Source organism: Ctenocephalides felis, unplaced genomic scaffold, assembly GCF_003426905.1.
Source record: "Ctenocephalides felis isolate EL2017-DRISC unplaced genomic scaffold, ASM342690v1 CF-g0.4_SCAFFOLD_01170, whole genome shotgun sequence".
In the NCBI taxonomy this organism is placed as follows: domain Eukaryota; kingdom Metazoa; phylum Arthropoda; class Insecta; order Siphonaptera; family Pulicidae; genus Ctenocephalides; species Ctenocephalides felis.
In genome coordinates, this window is record NW_020537324.1 from 59297704 (window position 1) to 59321923 (window position 24220).

General features: G+C 29.0%; 1 protein-coding gene across 1 annotated transcript in view; it reads left to right on the forward strand.

The window, feature by feature from the left end:
• Window positions 1-24220, forward strand: part of LOC113367454 (N-acetylneuraminate 9-O-acetyltransferase-like) — an 81138-nt gene that overhangs the window by 31018 nt on the left and 25900 nt on the right. Inside the window, exon 3 of the mRNA XM_026609062.1 lies at window positions 23887-24003. Coding sequence (XP_026464847.1) covers window positions 23887-24003 — 117 coding nt within the window. The remainder of the gene's footprint in view (window positions 1-23886; window positions 24004-24220) is intronic.

Below are 24220 nucleotides of genomic sequence, written 5' to 3' on the forward strand. Positions count from 1 at the left end.
AATTGCAAGTGAAAAAAGCTTTTCGGAACTTTCCTGCAATATATCTTGCATCATGATGAAATCTGATGATAATCTGATCAAAAGGAAAATGATCAACCATGGGGTTTCCTTCTAATGACTCTTGGTTAAAGGATTACATCATGATGACTGCTAAAAACAGCTGATATCTTCATTTGAAATATATCATGATATGCATTTCTATATATGTTCTGCAATCAAGTCTTATTATAAGTTCTAGAATCAAGTCTTAGGGGGAACTTATTTTTTATTTATTCAATTATTTAATACTGGCCTTGCTTACTCGGAGCATTAGTCATCTACATCATTACTTTACATGATGTACTATCTTTTTATATCCTTTATATAAACAATTTTTATTTTTAGACTTCTTCATTCTTTTTATTCTTCTGATCATGTTTTATGTTCTAACTTTCAATTTGATTCAAATCCTATCTTCTTTTATTTCTTCATTGTTTTTTGTCTTTTTGCATATTGTGATCTTTACTTCTAATAATTTACTTATTAACTTCCCGAAAGTGAAGTTTATGTTTTTATCAAAATATTCGATTCGCTAATTTTATGTTTTCTCGACGTTTCAAGCCATTCTGAATCGAATGAGACCAAATTTCGAAAAAGTATATGTGTGTGTGCGTGTGCGTGAACAGATTTTCTGCTGAAAATCGACGTTTTCTCAAAAATGGCTGCGCTGATTTCGGAAATTCAAAAGCCATTCGATGTATTTCGATGAGGACTAGCGTTTATCAAGACGTCAATCGGCCTAACCGTTTCTTTGTAAATAGCAGAAAAGTGAAAAATTTTTCGTCCACGTTTTAGCCCGCAATTCTGAATCGATTTTGAAAATTTAAAAACCGTTCGAAATATATTGATTGGGAATCGTGCTGATTAGTTTTAGGTAGAGATCAGCCGGGCCGTTTTCTTGTAATGAAGTGTTAAAAATTTTTCTTCGACGATTTTCATGAATTTTTTTTGGTGATAGATATCATAGTCTTCTAGATCATAATAAAATATCACGGTCCTATGGCAAGTCGTTAAATTTTGAAAATTCGTCAAAGTTTGCAAAAATTAGTATCGTTTTTTGGCGTTTGTCAAAATTAGACCATTCATCGACGTTTGCTCAAAAACACGTGAATCGATTTCAGAAATTTAAAAGACAGTTGATATATCATTATGAAGATTATCGTTTGTCAGTTTTGTGCTGCGATCTGCCGAGCCGTTTCTTTGTAATTTTGGAAAAAAGTGTTAAACTTATGGTCCACATTTAACCTCATACTACCGAATCGATTTTGAAAAATCAAAAACTGTTCGAAAGATATTAGTTGGGAATGATACTGATTAGTTTTAGTTAAAAATGTACCAAGCCATTTTTTTGTAATTGACTGTTGAAAAAAAAATTAAGCCGATTTTTATGGAACCTTTTTTGGCGATATATATCATGGTCTTATAGAACTTACTGAAATATTACGACCCTACAACAAGTAGTTTAATTTAAAAGATTCATCAAAGTTTGAGAAAATGAGTTGTTTTTTGACGTTTGTTAAAACTAAAATTAGACGATTTACTTGGTATAACTATAAGGTTCTTGGTCTTAAGGGGGGCGATACATGTAACAAGAAAAAAAAAAACGATTTTTTTTTTTTTCATAAATCGTTACAATAACATCTCAAAAATATGCCTGCAAAAATTCAAAACAAAATTATCATTATTTATACATTAAAAACTCATTTAAGTGCCACGCCTCAACTCGACGCTCGAGTGCTATTGTACTCTTATCTGTTTCTGTGTCAAAACTTTAAACGCGTTTTTCTCAAAACGACATTTTTGAATACTGCGGGCGTGATAACTCAAAAAGTTCTCAACCGATTCCAATGAAATTTTGCACACATCTACTTTACAGTAATAGCTTCTAGTTAAACCTCAAACATTCCAAAAAAAATTTCAAAAATTAACCTTTTTACCAAAAAAAACAGTGAAAAAATGGTGAAAAATCGAACTTTTTTTTTCTGAGGTCTGCCAATTTACGATTTTGTGACTTTTTTAAATTTTTTTTGGTTTAACTAGAAGATATATGTTTTATGAATACGTACAAACTAATTTTTTTGAATTCAGATCACCGTACGAAAAGTGAGAACGCCCGCAGATTGATGGCGTTTTCCGAGAGGGTCTCGGCAGATCTATTTTTACGGCAGCCATTTAAAAAAAAAAAAATAAAAAAAAAATGTTTTTGTGTATTTTAATATATAATAAATAACCATAAAAAAATTCAAAAAGATTCAGTTATTCCTTCCCAGTTTAAAAAGTCCTCAAAAAATGGTAAAAATTAAGGCGATTACATGTATCGCCCCCCTTAATGAACATACTAAAATAAAAATTGTTGATTGTTAAAAATTAGCGTTTAGAAAATACTGCGAGTTAACGTCCACGTTCGTTTTCAATAATGTGTGATAAATCCACTTGAAATATTTTTAATCACTCATAAATTAATTTATATTTTATTGATTAAGTCGATTATTTACACATATCGGGAAGTTAATGAACTTGCCTCAAGGCAAAAACCAATACCAACTAGTTTTGATAGTTTATTTTTCTTCAGGAACAAAATATTTATGACCGCAAACAAATTATCAGATAATTCAGGAGCCAATTCTCGGATAAAATAGAAATGTTATGTAACGGGTCTATAATCGTATGGGTTTGTAGATTATTCTGATTATAGACCCGTAACGTAACATTTCTATTTTATATGAGAATTTTTAATGAAAATGTTATTGTACAATGACATTATTGTACAATTATATTTAAAAATAATGTATCTAATATTCACAACCAATGAAGAAGTGATGTAGTTTATTTCGTACAACATATATTTATAATCTATATTTATGTGTGTGTATGTTTGTGTTACATAACGATATATGTATCTAAAATATTTGTCAGATTGAATTGTGCACATTCGTAACACTGCAAGGTACCTACTGCTGCTCACCACACCCATTCGACGTATGTAAAAATAAAATAAAGCGTCTAGGTTTCACTTCTGCTATCAAAAGTTGTTGCATATCAATAATAATTTCCTTTGGCAATTTAATTAATCTATACCTGAAATATATTGGATTAATACCAAAAAATGTTAATAGTATGTAATAGTAACATGAGTCGAATGCAGTCTCTGCTATGATTTATAGTGAATTATTCATTATATAATTTGTAGGAATAATAATGTTACTACTAGTTGGAACTTCCCGTACCAACTTTTTTTTTTGAAAGAATAACATTTTTGAAGAAATTTTACTTTGAAAAATTAGATTTTTGAGAAACCATAAATTTTTGCCAAAAATTTACTTTTTTTTAAAAAAAAAAGACCTTTTGAAAAAAAAATGTTTTCTTTATTTTGAAATATTTTGGAAACTCTGAACTTTTTTTCAAAGCAATCGTACTGCTTTAACTGCATAGAAACAAAATATCGAAGCGCGTAAGCGCCGCGTCGCCGTCTAACAGATAAACATGGATACGGAACCCATAGGAACGTAAACAAAATTTATACTTATTGTTAAAATCTCTATAAAATATCTGATAATTTGATGTGCATATGTGTAATGATTATTTTTGACCGCCAAATGGCATTTTTTTTTTACTTTTTTCACTAGATCTCCAAAACCACTAGACCTGAATTGAATCAGTTGTTCATCTTGTCCATAAAAGTAAAATGTTTTTTGAATTATTCAAATCTGACAATCCGTTCTCTTAAAAACTGAGTTATCGTTTGTGGCACTTTTTGCCGCGTATCTTCGAAACGGCTAGACCTGCCTTAGCTAAAAACTAATCAGCATGTCTCCTTATCAATACGAATCGAATGTTTTTTGAATTATTCAAATCGCTTCATCCGTGTTCCCGAAATCGTCGACGAAAGTTTGTATCCGCACACACGCACACACACATACATACACAAATACATCCATTTTTAAGGTATGCCAAAATGTTCAGAAAACACTGGAATGTAAAGATATATAAAAATTTTCATTTTCAATTTTTTGTGATTGCTATAACTTACCATACGAGAAGTTAACAACGTTGTTAATATTTTTTGTTGTTTGAACAGTAATCAGTAATGAATTAAAGAGTTTTATAAGTTGTTGCGATAATTTTTCCCAACTACGTGGCTGTTTAGAAAATAACCCAACTGTTTGCACAACTATATTATAAAAATAACTTTATTACTAGTGATTTTTTTAATATATAAGTGTTATATTTCTATTTCATTCTCAATTTTAATTCAATATCTAATTATTTTAATAATCCTTGGCTCTTATAAAAATCATATTAAAAAATAACCTATTTCAATAATTTCAATAATAATGAGCAGTACTGCCCTAAGGCCGGACTGTGAGCTGAGTTAAACTCCAACTCGATTTAGGGATATTTCAATACTGCAATAAATCTTTAATTCTTATATAGAGAGTCCCAGAATTCAACATCAAGCCGGAACAGAGTGATAATATTGTTACACGTTGTTTGGAAATTATGAACTTTTAAGTACAACCTAAAGTTTTTTGGTTATTGTGGTTAATTTTTATTAGTTTTGCTCATAAAAACTTCAGAACCGTAACATTTTTAAGATCACATTTAAAAACAATAACACAATTGCCTCTAATTTTCAAGAATTAAGACTTTTGTTGAACTATTAATTTAAAATTATTAAAGTTGGTCCATTTTGAGAGGCCCTTCTTAAAAAAATTACTAAATTGTGTTAGCAAGTTTTGTCAAAAGTCAGCGCACTTAATCAGGATTGTAAAATGTTACAATACGTTAAATGTTAATATTTTGAAAAATTTCAAATATAAAAGTAAAAAAAACGGTAACGGTTCCAACATTTAAAACAACAAAATCAATAAAAATCAACCACGATAACAGAAAAATGGTTATAATTTCACTAAAGCTCTAGGATTCGCTTTAAAAGCTGATAATTTTCAAACAACGTGAAATTTTTTTTTATTCTTTATCTTTTCAGGACAGTTGAGATCTCAAAACATTAAATTGTGACACACCCGAACAATTTTTTACATAATTTCACTTTGCTATGATATTTTAAATTTAATATTAGAAATCTGTTTCTCAAGTTTAGCTTTTGTTTTCTTTGCTTCTGTTGTGACTAATGTTGCTAATCTTCAATTTTTTTTGATTAACGATTATTCACAACTATCGGGAATTTCTTACAAATTACCTCACCATAATGACACTTACACCTAGTTTATATAATTATATTTCTTTTTCGCTTCAATTGTAATCGAATACAGTTTCTTTAGAATGTCAGCCATTTACTATAATCTACAAAATTGATATTAATTCTAATGATATAAAGATTGTGCAAGTTTTAGTGCATTCCAAATATTACATAGTGAAAAGATTTTCAATATTCATATAAAGTTTTATATAATCAAATTTTGCAATAAATTTAAAATCATAAATAGATCACTTTGATTAATTCTCAATCGCAAAATGATCGCAAAAGATTATTTTAGTTATTTCCTGATTAAATGATAGATTATTTAATGATATTTTAATGATTTAACTTTCTCGAATTAGTAGTATTTGCCATTCAATAATTGAGACTCCATTATCGTATTAATTCAATTTTGTGAAATTATACAATTAATAAGTAATTGTGATTATCATTAGACTAAATTATGTAATTAGCTGATGTCAGAATTTGCAAGACACAAGACAAGTGAATGTGAAGTATTTAAAAGATATCCATACAAACACACACGCATATATATATATATATATATATATATATATATATATATATATATATATATATTATATTAGATAGAGCAGGTCGACTTGTAAGTTCCAAAAAAGTCACATATGATTTTTGAATACAGAGAATCAAAATACTTTGCTAAAAAAAACTACCTCTAAAATTAATTTTGATATCCAAAGATAAGGGTTAAATTTTTATAATTTTTTTTTTACTCATTTAGAGTGCCCAAAAGCGCATAATGTATGACCAACCCCCACTCACTTTGGAAGGCTGATCTACCCATGCCCGTGCTTCACCCCCTGGGACCCCCCTTGAGAGGTCCATCATACTAGATACTTACACTATCTATTTAATTTAAAAACATTTAATATATAATTTTTCATGTCATAATGAGTCATGACACCTTTATATATTTTTTTCTGAATTCAGTATTTATTAATGCTTATATTCCTGCCCAGAAAGAAAATTCTTATCTACTTTTATTATTCAATTTGACTATTAATTCGCTGGAAACGTCGCTCTAAAACGGCATTAAAATCACTTACATTGCTCAGGAACGATTTATTCGAATATTTAAATGTGCACTTCAGTTTGCCTTGAATTATTAGATTCTTATGCTACTACACTTCACTGCTCTGAATGTGTTCATGAAATAGTTTTATTCAGAATGCTCATTGGGAAAACATATATGTTATTTGTCAATAGTTTTGTATCCTTTTGACATGAACATGTATATAAATATACTAGTTGGACCGGCAAACGTTATTTTACAGTTTAAATTATTTCTAGAGAATTTCTGGTGTAAAAAATAGTAGAAATGGGCAACTGACACTAAAAATTCGATGATTTGCCTACTACCGAGCATTCCACATATAATTAACAAAACATTTTTCTTAAACAAGGAATTTTTGTAAAATCTTTTGTTTTCTTGTATTGAATTTACCTTTCCCTTGCAGTTTTATATTTTGTTTTAGTTAAGTTATATTTTTCATTAACTTCCTCTAGGGCAAGCTATGGTAATTGCAAATAAATCGAAAATGAAAATTTTTATAGATCTTTACGTTTCAAAACCTTCTGAACATTTTGGCATTTCATTTCATTGAAAGTTCATTTTTCAATGTATCCTTAAATAGCATTTGTTATTGTTATTAAAGCCAACACCACCACCCCCCGTGATTAGCATAACTAAAAATTGCCTAGTTTTAACTGAAAAAAATATGGTCACTTTTACCTGTATATACATATTAGATATGTATGGTGTATAAACATAGTAGCACTGCTTGCTGAAGACGATTTCTACTATATTTGAGATTTATTATCTAAAGTGAATATTTGATATCAAGCTGGCCAAGGTAGGGATGGAGCCTGGGACTAATTTGTGCTAGCCCACGTTCTTAACCATTACAGCACGGTGTGCTCATATTTCACAATATAATCTTCAATGTCTACATATATAATTTTGGAAACTTTTGTTTATGACTATTATCTATTTATTCCCAATTTGCTTTGGGCAGCTAAAGTATAATTTGTTATTTTGATTATAGACTAGAGTATGACTTCCTCTAGCATAGATCTCAGTTTAGAATGTTATGAACTCCTGTGCCCTATTTTGAATATACATATAGTTAAATAATAAGATAGAGACCGAGGTACGAGTAAATTGCTATTTGTATATAGCAATTGGACATGGGCACATAAATTGAAATGTTATCGGTAGCTTGGTGTACGAAATAAATTATATTATTTAATGGTTTGGTATAAATTAATTAAATAATTACATGCAAATAATTAAATGCAAGGCAAGAAATTGACACGACTAAAAAGATTTGCTATACTTTAGCGTCACTTACCGTACACTTGAGTTGCGTAAAATTAATTAAAGTATTTGAGTTATTAGATGGCATTTTCAGAATAAATAAAAAATTACATAAATATATGCCTGCGTCAATGATTCTGTTATTTGTTACGATAGTGATAGTCGTCATAACTGCTGAACTATCGACGTGTCCAAAGGGAGAAGATGAAGTATGTTGGTTAGAACAAGTTTCCATGTTTGTTTAGTTTAGTTTTGTTTTATGCGACACATAAAAGTCGTTTTTGAGTAAAATTTAAACAAACTAGTGAGGTGCAATATTGTGCCTTGAGGCAAATTGCTGGATCTTTCCGTACCGTAATAAAAAATTCAAGGAATGTACAAAATCAATGATTGTTTCAAATAGATTATTTATTATAAATACATACTGTATATTATATATATATATATATATATATATATGTATATATATTATATATATATATATATATATATATATATATATTAGCACTTATTATATTGGGTGACGAGCGTATTCTAAAAATAACTTATGTATATGTTTACAAGAAACTTGTTCAATTTTTTTTAATTTGATTTTTTTGATAATTTTAATTTTTTTTTCAAAAATTTGAAAATTTTTTAAAAGTTCAAAATGTTTTAGGAAGTTTTGAAAAAAAATCGTTTTTTTTTAATTTTTTGAGAATTTGAAATTTGAATTTTTTTGACAATATCCGTTTTTTTTTTGAAAATTTCGAAATATTTTAAAATTTTTGTAAAAAAATAGCTTTTTTATTTTGATGTTTTTCGAAATTTTACGAATCTTAGAATTTTTTTGAAAATGATTTCGAAAATTTGAATTTTCGAAACTTTTTTATTTTTTTTTTTAATTTTGAATTTTTTTTTGATAATTATCAAAAATACGAAATTCTTTGTGAAGCCATTTTTTGCACACCGTCTTTACAAGCAAAAGGTTTTTTGAATTAATCTAATCGAATGATTCGTTCTCTAAAAACGGTATAACACTTTTAACACCCCTTGCGCTCCATACCTCCGGGACGGCAAGATGTGCCTTTTGCAAAAACGCCTTGCGATTGATTACGATTCGAATCAATTCGAAAGTGTCGAGGAAATTTGTTTGAACCATATAAATAACCTTCAAAATTAAAAATCTTGGTACGGAACTCAAAAAAAATCGGTGTTCCTGAAATCGTCGACGAAAATTTGTATCCGCACACATACACCCACATACGCACACACACACATACATCCAATTTTTCTAAGGTATGCCAAAATGTTCAGAAGGTTTTGAAACGTAAAGATGTATAAAAATTTTCATTTTCGATTTTTTTGCGATTACTATAACCTGCCTTACGGGAAGTTAATTATCTCACGTTGTTTGAAAATTATGAGCTTTGAAGTGCAACCTAGAGTTTTGGTGAAATTATGACCATTTTTTAGTTATTATATTATATATTATATATTATATATTATTAACTTTGTTCATTTAATCTATGAAACCGTAACCGTGAATAACATTTCTAAGATCACAATAAGAAAATACAACAATTGCTCCTAGAAAAACCTTTTTATTGGACTATGAATTCATTTTTTAAAAAACCAGACCACTTTGAGAGGCCCTTTTTCAAAAAAAAGTGTGTTAGAACGTTTCATCAAAACTTTGCGCATTTAATCAGGATTGTAATATTGTAAGGATTCTAATTATAAAATTCTTGATAATTTTATCATTGAAAAATTTCGAGTAAAAATTAAACCTTATATAAATATAGTCTACTTACTAAATATTGCATTATTATTAACTGTCCGAACGAGACGTTTGTTCTGCCTTGGTAATTTTGTTTTCTTGACCTTTTACGTTGTTCTGAATCGTCTGAGAACAGAAGTGGAAAAATTATATATGCCTATGTATCTCACACTGATTTCAGTAATTTAGAATCTTTTTGATGAAAGTCTTGTTGAGGACTCGTTTTGCTACACGGATCGTCCGAGCTGTTTTCTTAGAACTATTTGTAAATTGTCTTTTTTTATCAAAACAATCTGAACCGATTATAAAAATGTAATATCTATTGGAAAAATACCAGTTCGGAATAGTGACGCTTAATATTTAGTGAAAACACGTATTTACAATTTTGAAGAGACTATGTATAATGATAGAGTCAATGGTCCTAAAGAAAATTTTAAAATAATATAGGCATACGAGAAATGGTTCGATAATGAAAAATCATCAATGCTTGGGCCTTCCTCAAATTTAAAACTTCTGTGGTTACAATTTTAGAAGTTGCTAAATCTCGATTCGTATTGATTATATCGATTATATACACGTATCAGGATATTTTTGCAACTTGCATTAAGGCAAGTTTCTTTTTGTTACCCAAAATTCAAATATTATATGAAGCGTTCAAACTGCAGATGAAATACAAATCAATAAAATTAATAGTAATTTATATTACTTGTATCCCATGGTAAGTTATATATTGTCTGGTTCATAATATTTCTAAATGATATGCAGCCCATAAGACATCAGACACCACGTTTTACTGCCGAGTGAAATATATTATATCAGCGTTCTTAATAATCCTGTATCGATAACAATTTATCCGCAATTACCAAGGTCGTTCCGGCGTTGAATGAACGAGGTAACAACTAACGACTAACAACGAAAAGGAGTATTAGTATTACATTATTTCTAATTACCAAGTGTCTATCTTAAGTGTCCTTAGGAGGTCATTTCTGATAAAATCAGAAACTTATTTATAACGGCCACCACTCCGGCGTTTAGCAACTCTTAAGTGACTGTCCCGCTGGTATGGTTTAGTTATTGAATCTGGAGACTAGAGACGTATTTGTGTATCGCTTGTATGTGGAGCAATATCTCTCATAGATTATAAAATTGCATTGCGTGAGTGTAGTTGCTTGTACTTTACTTATTACGCAAACAACGCAAATATTCTCAATCTTTTGAAAAAATTAATCCAATATTTGCATTAAATTCTTAACTCTAGAGAACTTGAGAGCTTATGCATAAAGCAAAATAATCTTTTGCAAATTTTTGCATATCTTCAATTTTGGAAGATTTCTGAACATTCTGGCATACTTCAGAAAAAAATGAATGTGTGTGTGTGTTTGTATTTTGTATGTCTGCATTTTTTCCTCCACGTTTTAGGGCGCACCGATCAACCGATTTCTATTGATAGGGAGATGTGCTGGTTAGTTTTTGGCAAAGGTAGGGACAACCTTTTCGGAGATACGGTGCAAAGAGTGCAGAAATTTCCGAATTCAAAATAACACAGTGTTGAAATAGCATCTCACATTGGAAATTTTGGACTTTTATTTTTAATTTTACGAGAATTAGCAAATTAATTAAGCCCCCTCACTCCCCGTTTTTGACCTAAAAAAAAATATGGTCACCTTAACAAAAAATCTACAGCTGGCCAGCAAACATTTAAAAGTATTTTAAACGAATACATTTTAATGTTCTCCAAGTTATTAAAAACTTAATTTTCTTGTACGTGATAAAAAAATTTCGTGGTACTAGAGCAAAACGATCTCATTGTATGGTATCAGGGCAAACGATTTCACTTAATTATTATAATTTTTTTTTTTCAGTTTGAAGGGTTTAAAATATTTTTTGTTAGTAAGTTTTCACATTCTAATAATTATCAACTTATTATCAAACAGACTAATTTTCTAGCATTTAGGTTTATTAATTTCAAAAAATTCAAATGTACAATCTATAGTATTATACTATTTGTTAATTATAATAAATTTGGCTAGTAATAGGTAAAAATTTAATTATTTCAATTATTGTAATTGTAATGAACTAATCATTTGTGCTTACAATTGAGGCTTTTAATTCAATCTACTGAACTTAGTTTATAAGTATCTTCTTCATAATAACTTAATAAATTCAAGCAAGCTTATTTGAGTTTAACAAATACTTACTCATAGCATGTGTTTTACACACTTATATTCTGCTGATGATTGTATGATATATACGTGCTTTCAATTTTTGTTCTAACAATCCACGCGCTGGACTTTCAACACATATTTGCTAGAATTGATACAACGATACTTTTTTACTATTTGAAATTGAAACGAATTTGTTGTTTGTCAAAAAGTATTAATATTATTAATTATTGTAGTATTCTTCAAAGTATTTTATTCTATACTTTATTTTTAACTTCCCGTAGGGCAAGTTCTAGTAATCGCAAAAAAATCGAAAATGAAAATGTTTATATATCTTTACGTTTCAGAGGTTTCTGAACATTTTGGCATACCTTAGAAAAAATGGATGTATGTGTGTGTGTGTGTGTGTGTGTGTGTGTATGTATGTATGTATGTATGTATGTATGTATGTATGTATGTGCGTGTGTGTATGTATGTGCGGATACAAATTTTCGTCGACGATTTCGGGAACACGGATCAACCGATTTGAATAATTCAAAAAACATTCGATTCGTATTAATAAGGAGACGTGCTGATTAGTTTTTGGCGAAAGCAGGTCTAGCCGTTCCAAAGATACGGGGCAAAAAGTGCCGAAAACGGTAACTCAGTTTTTAAGAGAACGGAGCGTCCGATTTGAATATTTTAAAAAACATTTTACTTGTATTGACAAGATAAAGAATTGATCAAATTTTCATGAAGGCAGGTCTAACGGTTTCGGAGATCTGATGAAAAAGTAAAAAAAAATGCCATTTGGCGGTCAAAAATGATCATTAGACATATGCACATCAAATTATCAAATATTTTATAGAGATTTTAACAATAAGTATAAATTTTTTTTACATTTCTATGGGTTCCGTACCAATGTTAACGCGTTAGACGGCGACGCGGCGCTTACGGGCTTTGATATTTCGTCTTTATGCAGTTAAAGCAGTACGATTGCTCTGAAAAAAAGTTTAGATCTTCCAAAATATGTCAAAATAAAATAAAACATTTTTTTTTTTAAAAAAAAAAATAAAAAAAAATTTTTTTTTTCAAAAAAAAGTAATTTTTTGTCCAATATATAGTTTCTCAAAAATCTTATTTTTTCAAAGTAAATTTTTTTCAAAAATCTTAATCGTTTTTAAAAAAAAAATTTTGGTACGGGAAGTTCCAGCAATTTGCCTTAAGGCACGATGCCTTAATTGCCTTAAGACAGAATTCCACTTACAGCTAGTTCTGATTTTAATAGGAAAATCAGTAAAAGTAAGATAGCTGGTCTTCTAATCGAAGAGTCTAGGGAAAGGTTATCAATGATGATATCAATTAGTAATAATATTGCTTTACACTGGAAAATATAGATAGCAAATATGTTTTCAAGACCGAATAGTCAATTGATATATGGCATCGTGCTTCAGGCATATTGCTGGAACTTTTCGTACCAAAAATTAAATGTTTTAAAAAAGATTCAAATTTTCTTTTAGAACTCAGAAAAAAATCGATTATTGAGATTTTTTAAATTTTTGGAAAAAAAAAATGACTTTTTTGAAAAATTTGATTTTTTTATACTTTGAAATATTTTGGAAATTTTGATTTTTTTTTTCAAAGCAATCGCGATACGTACGATTGCGTAGAATAGTATCTCGTGGACTCCGGAATTTATACTTATTGTTAAAATATCTATAAAATATGTGATATTTGATGTGCATATGAATAATGTTCATTTTTGCCTTCCAATTGGCATTTTTTCCTTTTATTGGATCTTCTAAACGGCTAGACCAGCCTTCACAAAAATTTCATTAGTTCTTCATTTCAATACAAATAAAATGTTTTTTGAATCATATAAATCTCTCCTTTTCGTTAGACTCTCCGTTCTCTCAAAAAATCAATTACCATTTTTGGCACTTTTTGCCCCGTATTTTCGAAACGACTCGACCTGCTTTTGCCGAAAGCTAATCAGCTAATCTCCTTATCAATACGAATCGAATGTTTTTTAATTATTCAAACCGGTTGACCCGTGTTCCCGAAATCGTTGACGAAAATTTGTATCCGCACGTACACACACATGCACACATGCACACATGCACACATACACACATACACACATACACACACGTATATTGTTGCATGTTTTCAAAGCAACGTAGTTTCGATTATCAGTTTGCATCAACCGAACTGGATGATATTCCACCAGTTATGAAGAAGAGTTAATGGAGGCTTGTCACTGTGTAGAAAATAATAAAGCTCCGGGCTTTAAAAACTATCAAATTAAATCCAAGTAATCGGGAGTGTCCTTGATTGTCGGCAACGCTCGTTCACTATGTGACGCCACACTCCGTTTCTATCTTTTGACAATTTATAAAATGTAAAAGATATGAAGACTAGCAGTCCAAGTGTAAGGTTACCGGTTGCGCCACGGCTGACCCCATATATAAAATGGCTATCAATAAATGAAAACAATAGAAGTAAGATCTTTTAGAATAAGAACTTCCAAAATTGATTGTTTCTAAGACAACTTGTGATAAAATTGTATGTGAAGTGAAATTCGAAAATAAATTAATTACATGGATATCAAAGTAACTATTTCTCATAAACAATCACGTTTTATATTAGTTCAATTATTTAATAGATCTGTACATATATCTGAAAGTTTCGTTGGCTTACATTTTGAATACGTACAAGTTGTCGACGTCAGTAATCGTAAGTAGTCAGACAACAACTCCCCATAATTCTGTTCTTGTGGAACGAACGACAACTGCTAAGAAGTAAAATCGTGGCACGCGTGCCGCCAACAGACCTATCCATAAATATCGCATTCAGCGAATAAATTAAATTTTTTATATTTTGCAGAAACTTTTTACCCACAAGTTACAACCATGCTCACATTGCACAAATTTGCGAGCTGTTTCAATTGCATTTGCTTAATTTGTGCGTTCAATTAGCAACGCGGATTAAAATAATTGGGTAAATGTATGCCATAGTTGATTTTGTTGCATTTCAATAGTTGCCTCGGGCAGTTAATCGACGGTTTCAATGTCGGTGTTATTGTTTTATTATAAGCTTTATGTAATTGATACAGTTGCTGTAATTGTATAATTGAGATTAAGTAATTTCTTTATGTTTTGCGAATTAAACGATGCGGACAAAAACTTACAATATGTTGTTGCTAGTATTATACTAGGAATAAATTATAGTTGCTTTATTGGAGTTGTTTGTTTATTAACTGATTAGAATAAATTTACCTTTGTATTTCTATATTGGAACATTTTGTTCCCAGGCTATAGGAGATAGTTTTTAAGATAAAATATTTTTAACGAGATTTTTTTCTTATAAATGCTATTTTATTTATTTTAAAAACTCAAAGATTGTATATATTAAAATTAAAATTCAATATGCAATTTGCTTTTTATGTTCTCTATGTCCTCTAATGAAATAATCTCTACTGTTTTTTCTTCAGTATCAAATACTAAGAATTACAAGTGCAAGCCACAAAAGTAATTGTGTTATTGAATTATATTACATTTACATTATTTAATTATTTATTTAATAAAATAAATTATTATTTCTTGTTGGCTGTATGAAATATTTGTTAATTATTACGTATCGTTGCCTCATAATTATTGTACATATTTGTACTCTATTATTATTTAAATTTTATATGTTTATTAAATTCATTTTTGGAATCAAGTTTTTGAAACAAAAAGAAATCTAATATAATTAAAATTGGCATAAAGTTTTATAACTGTTTTCCAAATTATTTGCATTAAATTTAATAAAATGCTTTTCAATCATTTTTAAAATAGAAATATTAGTGTTTGGTACTTGAAACTCGTTTTATTTGAGGTAGTAGTATCCAAAATGTTAAATCATTATTATTATTAGTTGTTTAAACCTATATAAATTGTTCTCTAAATGTGCTCGATTATAAATTCACTAATTTATTTATCAGCTACATTATAGAAAGATTCTACCATTTCTGGGATCATAATACAATTTTCCAAAAAATATATAAAGGTCAGTAATGTGTTCTATTAAAATTCGGATATTTACGGGAGAACTAAAATAAAATTTTATTTGTATATTTGTTCTTGGTCAATTCAGAAAATGCGGTTTTTTGATATTTGGCAAGCCGATTTAGATAGTATTCTAGAGATCTATATGCTCAATGGTAAGAGATCTTGATTTTCCAATCATAAAGATTCCTGGTTTTATACTCATCATGTACTGCCTGATATCAAGCAGTAGTTATATCTGTTCTCACTTGACTTTTATAAATTTTTTATGTTATTGTTGCACCATCTGAAAAAATATATCTTCAGCATTACACAAATTCTAATTATTAAATTATATAAAATATAATTAGGTCAATCATTGGGCTGCCTTCTAAAATGCGACGTTTCTCAGGAAAAATGTTATCCGAACAGTTCATAGAACTAATTAGTTCTAAAAATGATAAAACTTGTATGAATTTTATCTTTTTAATTAATTGGTAATTGGTAGACTAGCAGAGTGGTAGACAAATAAAATGGCAGGTAGCCAAACAGATGAACAGATAAATAGTTAAACAGGTAGATAGATACATACGTAGACAGATGAACAGGTAAACAGATAAATTGGCAGATTGGTAAACTTGTAAACAGCTAAATTGGAGTATATGTAAAATGGTAGACAGGACAACTGGTAGATAGACGAATATGTAGACAGGTAAATTGATTGACAGATAAATTGGTAAACAGGTAAAATGGTGGATTGATAAACAGGTTGATAGGTAAATTGGCAGACAGATAAATTAATTGACATTTAAATTGTTGGGCAGGTAAATTGATGGACAGATAAATTGGTATATAGCAAAATTGGTTCTATACTGATGAATAGAACTGACTGGTATATTGGTGGACAGGTAAATTAGTGGACCGATAAATTGGTTGACTGACAAATAGGTTGAGTCATAAACAGGTTAACAGGTAAGCTGGTAGACAGGCGGAAAGGTAGATGGATGAGTAGATAGATGATATTCCAGATGTAGACTGAAAGACAAGAAAACTGGTAGACTAGTAACAAATATGTATTTTTGTTCAAACTTTGAATTGAAAGCAAAACACGGCGAAGCGTGAACGGGTACAGTTAGTTTATTCATAAAATTGTATCAGTGTATAATAAATAAATGTGGATTACATAAAATATATAAGCTACAAAAGAATATAAATGATTGATTTCAATTTTTAACCATTGCCAATAATGCAATGGATTAATCGAAGCGTTGGATTATATTCAGGCCTAGTTTTCAGAATCCATTTGACATTGAGAGTTATGGAATTTGTTCAATTTATTGACCAAACATTCTATTAGAACAATAAAATTATTGTTACAATTCTAGAGTAATGTCGATTACTCTAGAATTGCAATAAAGTGTTGGTAACGATAAACTTGAGCTAAATTCCCGACCAAATTCTTTAACGCTTCGTGTTGATGAGTGGACGTGCAAGTACGAGAATTGCAACTGGACAGTTGTATGAAAATGCAAGTGATTTAATGATAAAAAAAGATTCTTTGGTTAAAAAGTTCATTTTAAATTTTATTTTAGCAGAGGATCTCTTCAATGGAGGAGACCTCTAAACGCCAAATATAACTTATCACATAGGCTAATAGAAACATTGTCTTCTGATTGTCTATTAAATAATAAATTAAAAAAAAATATTTTAAATGCATCTAGTCCTTGATTTGATTATGCATTTTAATAATTGAGAAAATACATATTTATAAATAATTTGTTGTAATATTCCTAAACGAGTTCATAATACTAGTCAGTCCTTCTTCAACTCTTTAACTATAGGAATTGACGAAATTTTTGATAGTCGTTTTGTCAACATTTAAATAGTAAGAATGAATAACGTAAAGGTAATTCATATAAATCTTTCTCATTTAACTATAATTAAATTTAATTAAAATTCATTTAACTTATTATTTTAAATTTCATATAGTTCAGAATCCAATATGAAACATATCGGAATCTCATTAGGTCAAAAAATACAATTGTGTTCTATGAGTTACAGATATTAATGTGTATATAATAAGGATATTGCAGTAGCAATATTATTAAAATAATAGTAATTATCATAATAGAAACGAACTATAAAAAAATGTAAATAAATAAAAATAATTTTATATTTTTATCATAATTAAATGACTACAATTGGCTTTTATAGTGAATAATTCTATATATTTAAATATTTTTGATCACTTATTGGATCAACAATCACGGTAAAACATGTTTTTATACTCATGACAATACTGGTTAACCGCAATCAAACATTTTGCTTTTATACGAGCTGATTTTAATAAATAATTTGTGATCTTATCATCTATCGGTGTATATTGATGTATAATATTACTTGTACTCGTGGAAGGATCGCAAAAACACAGTTTCTTGGCGTTTACTTATAGAATGCTCATAAACTTATTATTTTTTCTAAACAAATATTAATTTAAATAAGAAATATTTGGTAATTTAGAAAAAACTCCGATTTTGGATCTAAAAAAACGTTATTGTACATGCTTATAGCTTAGGGGATTTTAAAAATATTGTTTTCGTGTGGTTAGTAGCGATATTTGAATTAATGAAAAATTTACAGCATTTTTACCCCCTAAAAGATTTCGTGGAAAATCAGTATCTAATCTACTCTATTTGTCAGTATAAAAAATAATCTGATAAAGCCACACGACAAAAACTTGCATTTGGAGTCCTAAAAAATGTAGAGAAATTATCGAATACTTGGCTTAGGACTGTAGAAGTGTATTAAAACATATTCTAGAAACTTGACATTTTATAATTATGTGCAAATTATAAGTGAATGCTTAATATATATGAAAAATGCAGAATTTTTGAATATTCTTATAAACATTTCTGAATTTACCGAGAAATTAAATAGTACCTTAAAGATCTAACGAAAAGAAACCTGTATATATGTATATATATATATATATATATATATATATATATATCAGACAATTTCTATCATGATCATATCACAAGATTATCGATATAAACAACAAGTAAATCAGAATGCAATAAAACAATAAATATATCAGAAATAAATGCAATAGATAATATGTAATTGACAATTTCTGGTAAATACAACTCAAGCGTATTAGACGATTTAATTCATAAAACTATAAATGAGGAAAATTTGTATAATGGGGAAAATTATCCTGAATTTAGATTATCTTTATATAAGGATGTCACAAGTTGTAGATTCGATAGAGCTTGCCCCAAATTTACATTTTAGTAGAACATAAATTTTATGAGTTATTTTACTATTCCACGAAATTTATTTCTCAATAAAAATGAAAACAAGTTCATGTCGTTTATTCTGGTTAAAATACTATTCTTATATAATATTCCCATAAAATTTTATTATAACAACAATAATTGTAGAGTGTATTTTCGCTGATGTTCTAATTCTTTGCAAAAACGTACGTTATTTTTTTCATTTTAAAAATAATTTAAAAGTGAGGAGCACTCATTAAAGCAGTGGTTCCCAACCTTTTTCGCATCGCGCTTCCCTGCTCTAATAAAAAAGTTGTTGCGCCCCCCCCGGAATTTTTTCAACAATTTTATTTTTATAAATACTCAACTGATATTATCAGAAATTTTATTTAAAAAATTCGTTTTATTTTATTTTATATTAATTATTTATATATATTAATAAAAAAAAATAGAAAAATTAATTTAAAAAAAAAAAATAGTATTTTAGAACGTGCCGTACGCACACCCCCTGTATGCCAGGCTCCCCCCTGATGGGGCGCGCATCACAAGTTGCTGAATTAAAGTTGGATGAGCGTTTTGATTGTCACCAGGGGAAAACAACTAGTGCAATAATACCCTCGGGTTGTTCGCCTAGGATCTTGACAAAACTTGGCATAATGATATATTTGCTCAAAATGGCCTCCATAAATTATTAATATAGATTAAACAGTCATTAAATTTTAGCAAATGATGTAATAACATAAACAGCACATAAATATTGAAACAAAGTCATCAGTAGGACCACTCATTAATCCTACCCAAAGTCATTAGCAAACTTCTTAATGACAGGGAACTATCGACGAAGATTGAAAAGCTCCAATGAATTTAAGTCATAAATTTTCCTGATAAAGATTGAAATAACTTAGTCAATATTTTATGAAATTATTTATAAGTAAATAGTTGAGATTATATCATTATCAATAAAATATTGGTAATCTTATAACGAATGGGAAAACAACTATTTTGTTGTTTTTCCAACATGCCCCTTTAATACACAATGTCCCTTTACGGATGACAATTGTAAATTCCGCAAATTTATTAAATGTCCTTAACTGGACAGTTGTAAATAAAATAGAGAATAAAGAAATCTAGCAAATAGCCAAAGAAAATATCAAAATTTGTGCAATTATATTTCAAACTAGCCGGCCCGATAGACTTCGTCCTGTCAAAAAAAATTGTAATGTGGCGGTGTTTTGTGCCTACCTTTTTTCTATTCTTTGCAAAAAATTATCCTGAACAGAACCGTCACCCTGGTAATAATTCGGTGTGAATTAAAAATAATTAAATAAAACACTATAAGCATTTAAAAGTAAGTAATTTTAATAATGTAAATCATAATTCAAAAATCAGTTCAATTTTCATTGTAGTGCTTTTTGTTTGATTACCTGGCGCATAGACAAACAAATCTGATGGTTTACCAATACGGGAGCAAACAACATACAATTTTCCATGTGAGAAACATGGGTTTTCTAAATTAATACCACAAACACTTAATGATACCATAAACGCACTGGAAACGCATTGGGATGCATGGTGCGAGAACATCTTCTGCTTTATACTATACTTTGAATATAGTTGGTCGGTATTTCGCAACATTATAATTGCCGATCCAACCTTTAATTGGAGATTGTGAGGTGACAATCCTAGCAAATCCAGCGAGTTTAAAAACTCCGGTGGATCGTCTTGGTTAGTTGCCGAATCAACTGATTCGCCTGTAATTTGTTCTTGAATTTTGAAATTTAATTAAATAATTTAAATATATTCAAAATTAGATTGTCAAAAACTACACAAAATGTCATGACATAGATCATTGTTTTTTTTACAAATTGCGTTGCCTACTCGATTAAAGAAGAAAAGGGCTGTTTTTAGGGTTTTCCCGGCAATTATTCGTTTTTTTCTCTCCGTAACAACCATCCTTGGACTTCAACGAACATTTTAAAAAAAGAATTGGCCAAATTGGTCCAGGCGTTGTTGAGTTATGCGCTTACCAACACATTTTGCGATCCATTTTTATATATAAGATGTTAATTATCTAATGCACCCACAATGCACATTTTTCTCAATTTATTCGAATATGAACCGTCGTCAGCTTGGAGAATTTATTAACAAAATAGGATTGATAATATGGATATTTAACACATGATGATTTATGAGGGTCGTTTTGAGCAATTCCATTATTACGCCAAGTTTTATCCAAATCCTAGGCGAGCATCAAGAGGGCTCAATAAGGGAATCAAACACATAATTTATGAAAATTGGAATAATGCAGTAAGTAGAGTATTATTGCACTAGTTATTTTCCGTTGGTGACACCTAATACACCGATTCGATTCGATAATCGATTCCGCACCTATATGGTTGACATAATGCATTAACGTAGGATCTCTTTTAATTAAAGAAACTCGGTCGTATAAATCATTACAAACGAAAAAAATCTTTTAAAGTCCTGTTTGTCATTGGCGCGTGTGCCGTGGCAAATAGTTTTCTATATACTTTCCGAGACCTTGGCGAATTTTTCTAATGAATTAATAGCAGTAGGCACAACTTTTCCTAGATATGTGATAAGTTACGAACGTTATCAAATAGTTCAGTGTGTGCGTAGTAAGAAAGATTGTCGCAATCATTGTTCATATGTAGAGGGGTAACTAACAGAACTATATATAACGAGGCGTGGTCGCTATACGGTATAGTATCATTTTCATCTAACTACTAGTAATAACAAATAGTGACCAGTACATTATAGCAATGGCTGTACAGGTATGTCACGACATTATACAACACAACGATCCTTTCAAACGAAGGTTCGACGACGAAAATATCGGTTTATTCGACGCTAAATTTTATAATAAGGAGAAGGATTAAAATTTTAACACACACAAATTTTCATTTTCTGTTCCAATGTACGTACTAAAATTTAGTTTATTTGGGGATTGTCGATACCAGAAAAATATAATAACGAACGAAATTGGTTTACGAAAAATTTGTTTTCATGGTAGTATCTGAGTGATGTATTATATTTCAAAATTACATATTAAAGTTTAGCTTATTTGGGGTAGTTCAAACCATGAGAATATAATAACGGTCGAAAATCATTTAAGTTTTTGTACGAAAAGTTTGGTTTTAAATATTGATTTATTCGTCGCAAAGTTAAAGGGATTACAAATTCAATTAAGTCGATAACTAAGGTTTAGCTTATTTGGGGTAGTTCAAACCATAAGAATATAATAACGATCAAAAAAAGTGTGGTTCCACGGTATTATCTGAGTATTTTTTTTATATTTCTAATTTACATAATAAAAGTGAGTTTATTTGGGATAGTTTAAACTACAAAAATATAATAACGATCAAAATCGTTACGTTCAAAATTACGAAAATTTCAGTTTATTTTTCAATATCTGAGTAAATCATAAATGAAATTTCAGTTTATTTTTCAATATCTGAGTAAATCATAAATGAAATTTCAGTTTATTTTTCAAATGGTATGGTATTTCAAACCATAAGAATGTAATAACGAACGAAATTGTTTATGAACGAAAAGTTCACGGTACAATCTGAGTAAAGTTTTGTATTTTTGATTTACATAATAAATTTTTGTTTATTTGGGGTAGTTTAAACCACAAAAATATAATAACGATTGAAATTGATTTCAGTTTATTTTAGAAAAATTTGGTTCCATGGTATTATCTGAGTAAAGTATTATAATTCCAATGTACATATTGAAGTTTAGTTTATTTGGGGTAATTTAAACCATAAGAATATAATAACGATCAAAATTCATTTCTGGACGAAAAGTTTGGTTTCATTGTATTATCTGAGTAAAGTATTATAATTCCAATTCACATATTGAAGTTTAGTTTATTTGGAGTAGTTCGAACTATAAGAATATAATAACGATTGAAATTCATTTAAGTTTAATTTACGGAAAGTTTGGTTTCACGGTGCAATCTGAGTAAAGTATTATATTTCTAATTTACATAATAAAAGTTGGTTTTATGGGGTAGTTTAAACGATAAAAAAAATGAGTAACGTCAGAATAACTCAAAAGTAGCGTTTAAGTAATTAGTATTCTTTGTGATAAATAAGATCTCATCCAGAGCGATTATATTTTTTAAAACAAAATGTAAAATCGGTTGAGAATTTAAAAAAAATGGGTGAGATATACCATTTATTCTGCATATTTTTTGCCAACTATTTATGTATCTTCTACCGTGTAAATATTTAAATATTTATATGCAACGTGCGGTTAGGTTTGTGCAACTATTCACAATATTACATATTTTAACAAAGATCCCGTATACAGTATTATACATCGTTAGAATCATCTCAAAATTCTTAGTTTTTTCTCCATATACCGCAACTTCGTGTTTGAAACGGTTTGGCCTATGGGCGAATTGTAGTGCTGAAATTCAAGGAAAATTGGAAAATCTCAAGAAAATTGTATGAACACGCATATCGAATTCATTTTATTCGTAATTTTATTCTGCATCTTTTGCCCGAACAAACTTCTTACATACCTTTTACCATTTAGCTAGTAGTATAAAATATGTGTGATTATTCAGATGTTTAAATACAAAGTGCGGTTAGGTTTGAGCAACTATTTACACTATTTCACATTTTCATAAAGAAACCATATAAAGTATTATACATCGTAAGAATCATCTTAAAATTCTTAATTTTTCTTTCATATGTCACAACTTCCAATAGTTTCAAACAGTTTGGCCTATAAGCGAGTTGGAGTGCTGAAATTTAAGGAAAATTGGAGAATCTCAAGGAAATAATATGAACACACACATCGAATTATATATAGTTTTATTCGTCATTTTATTCTGCATCTTTTGTCTGAACAAATTTTTTACGTATCTTTTACCGAATATGTGTGAATACTTACTAACCATTTGAAGTTAAAAATAATTACTATAAACTTAGTTTTTTTTAATTTTTTATCTTTATCATTTAACTAGGTCGTTTTACTAGCTGTTACTGATATGAATATTATTAAGTCTATTTATCAATATTACTAATTAATTTTTTTTCTATTTATTTTCAGTTGATCGCCTTCGCATGCCTTTTGGCTGGAGCTTACGCAGGAGGATATGGTTTGACCGGACATGGAGGTGGACATGGAGCAGTCCTCGTAGCACATGCCGCCCCAGTTGTACATAAGGTATTTAATATAGTTTTTAATCATTAGATCATTAATCACTTCATAAAAGGTTGAAATTCGTACTACAATATTCTTATGTCGATTATACCTAAATCGAATTAATTAAATCAAATATTTTATTTTAGTTTTATCTCTAAATTAGCTTCACACCCTTTCGATATAATGCATGGATAAAATTGAAAATCGATGTAATAGAGTTCTAAATTTTTTTTATTTT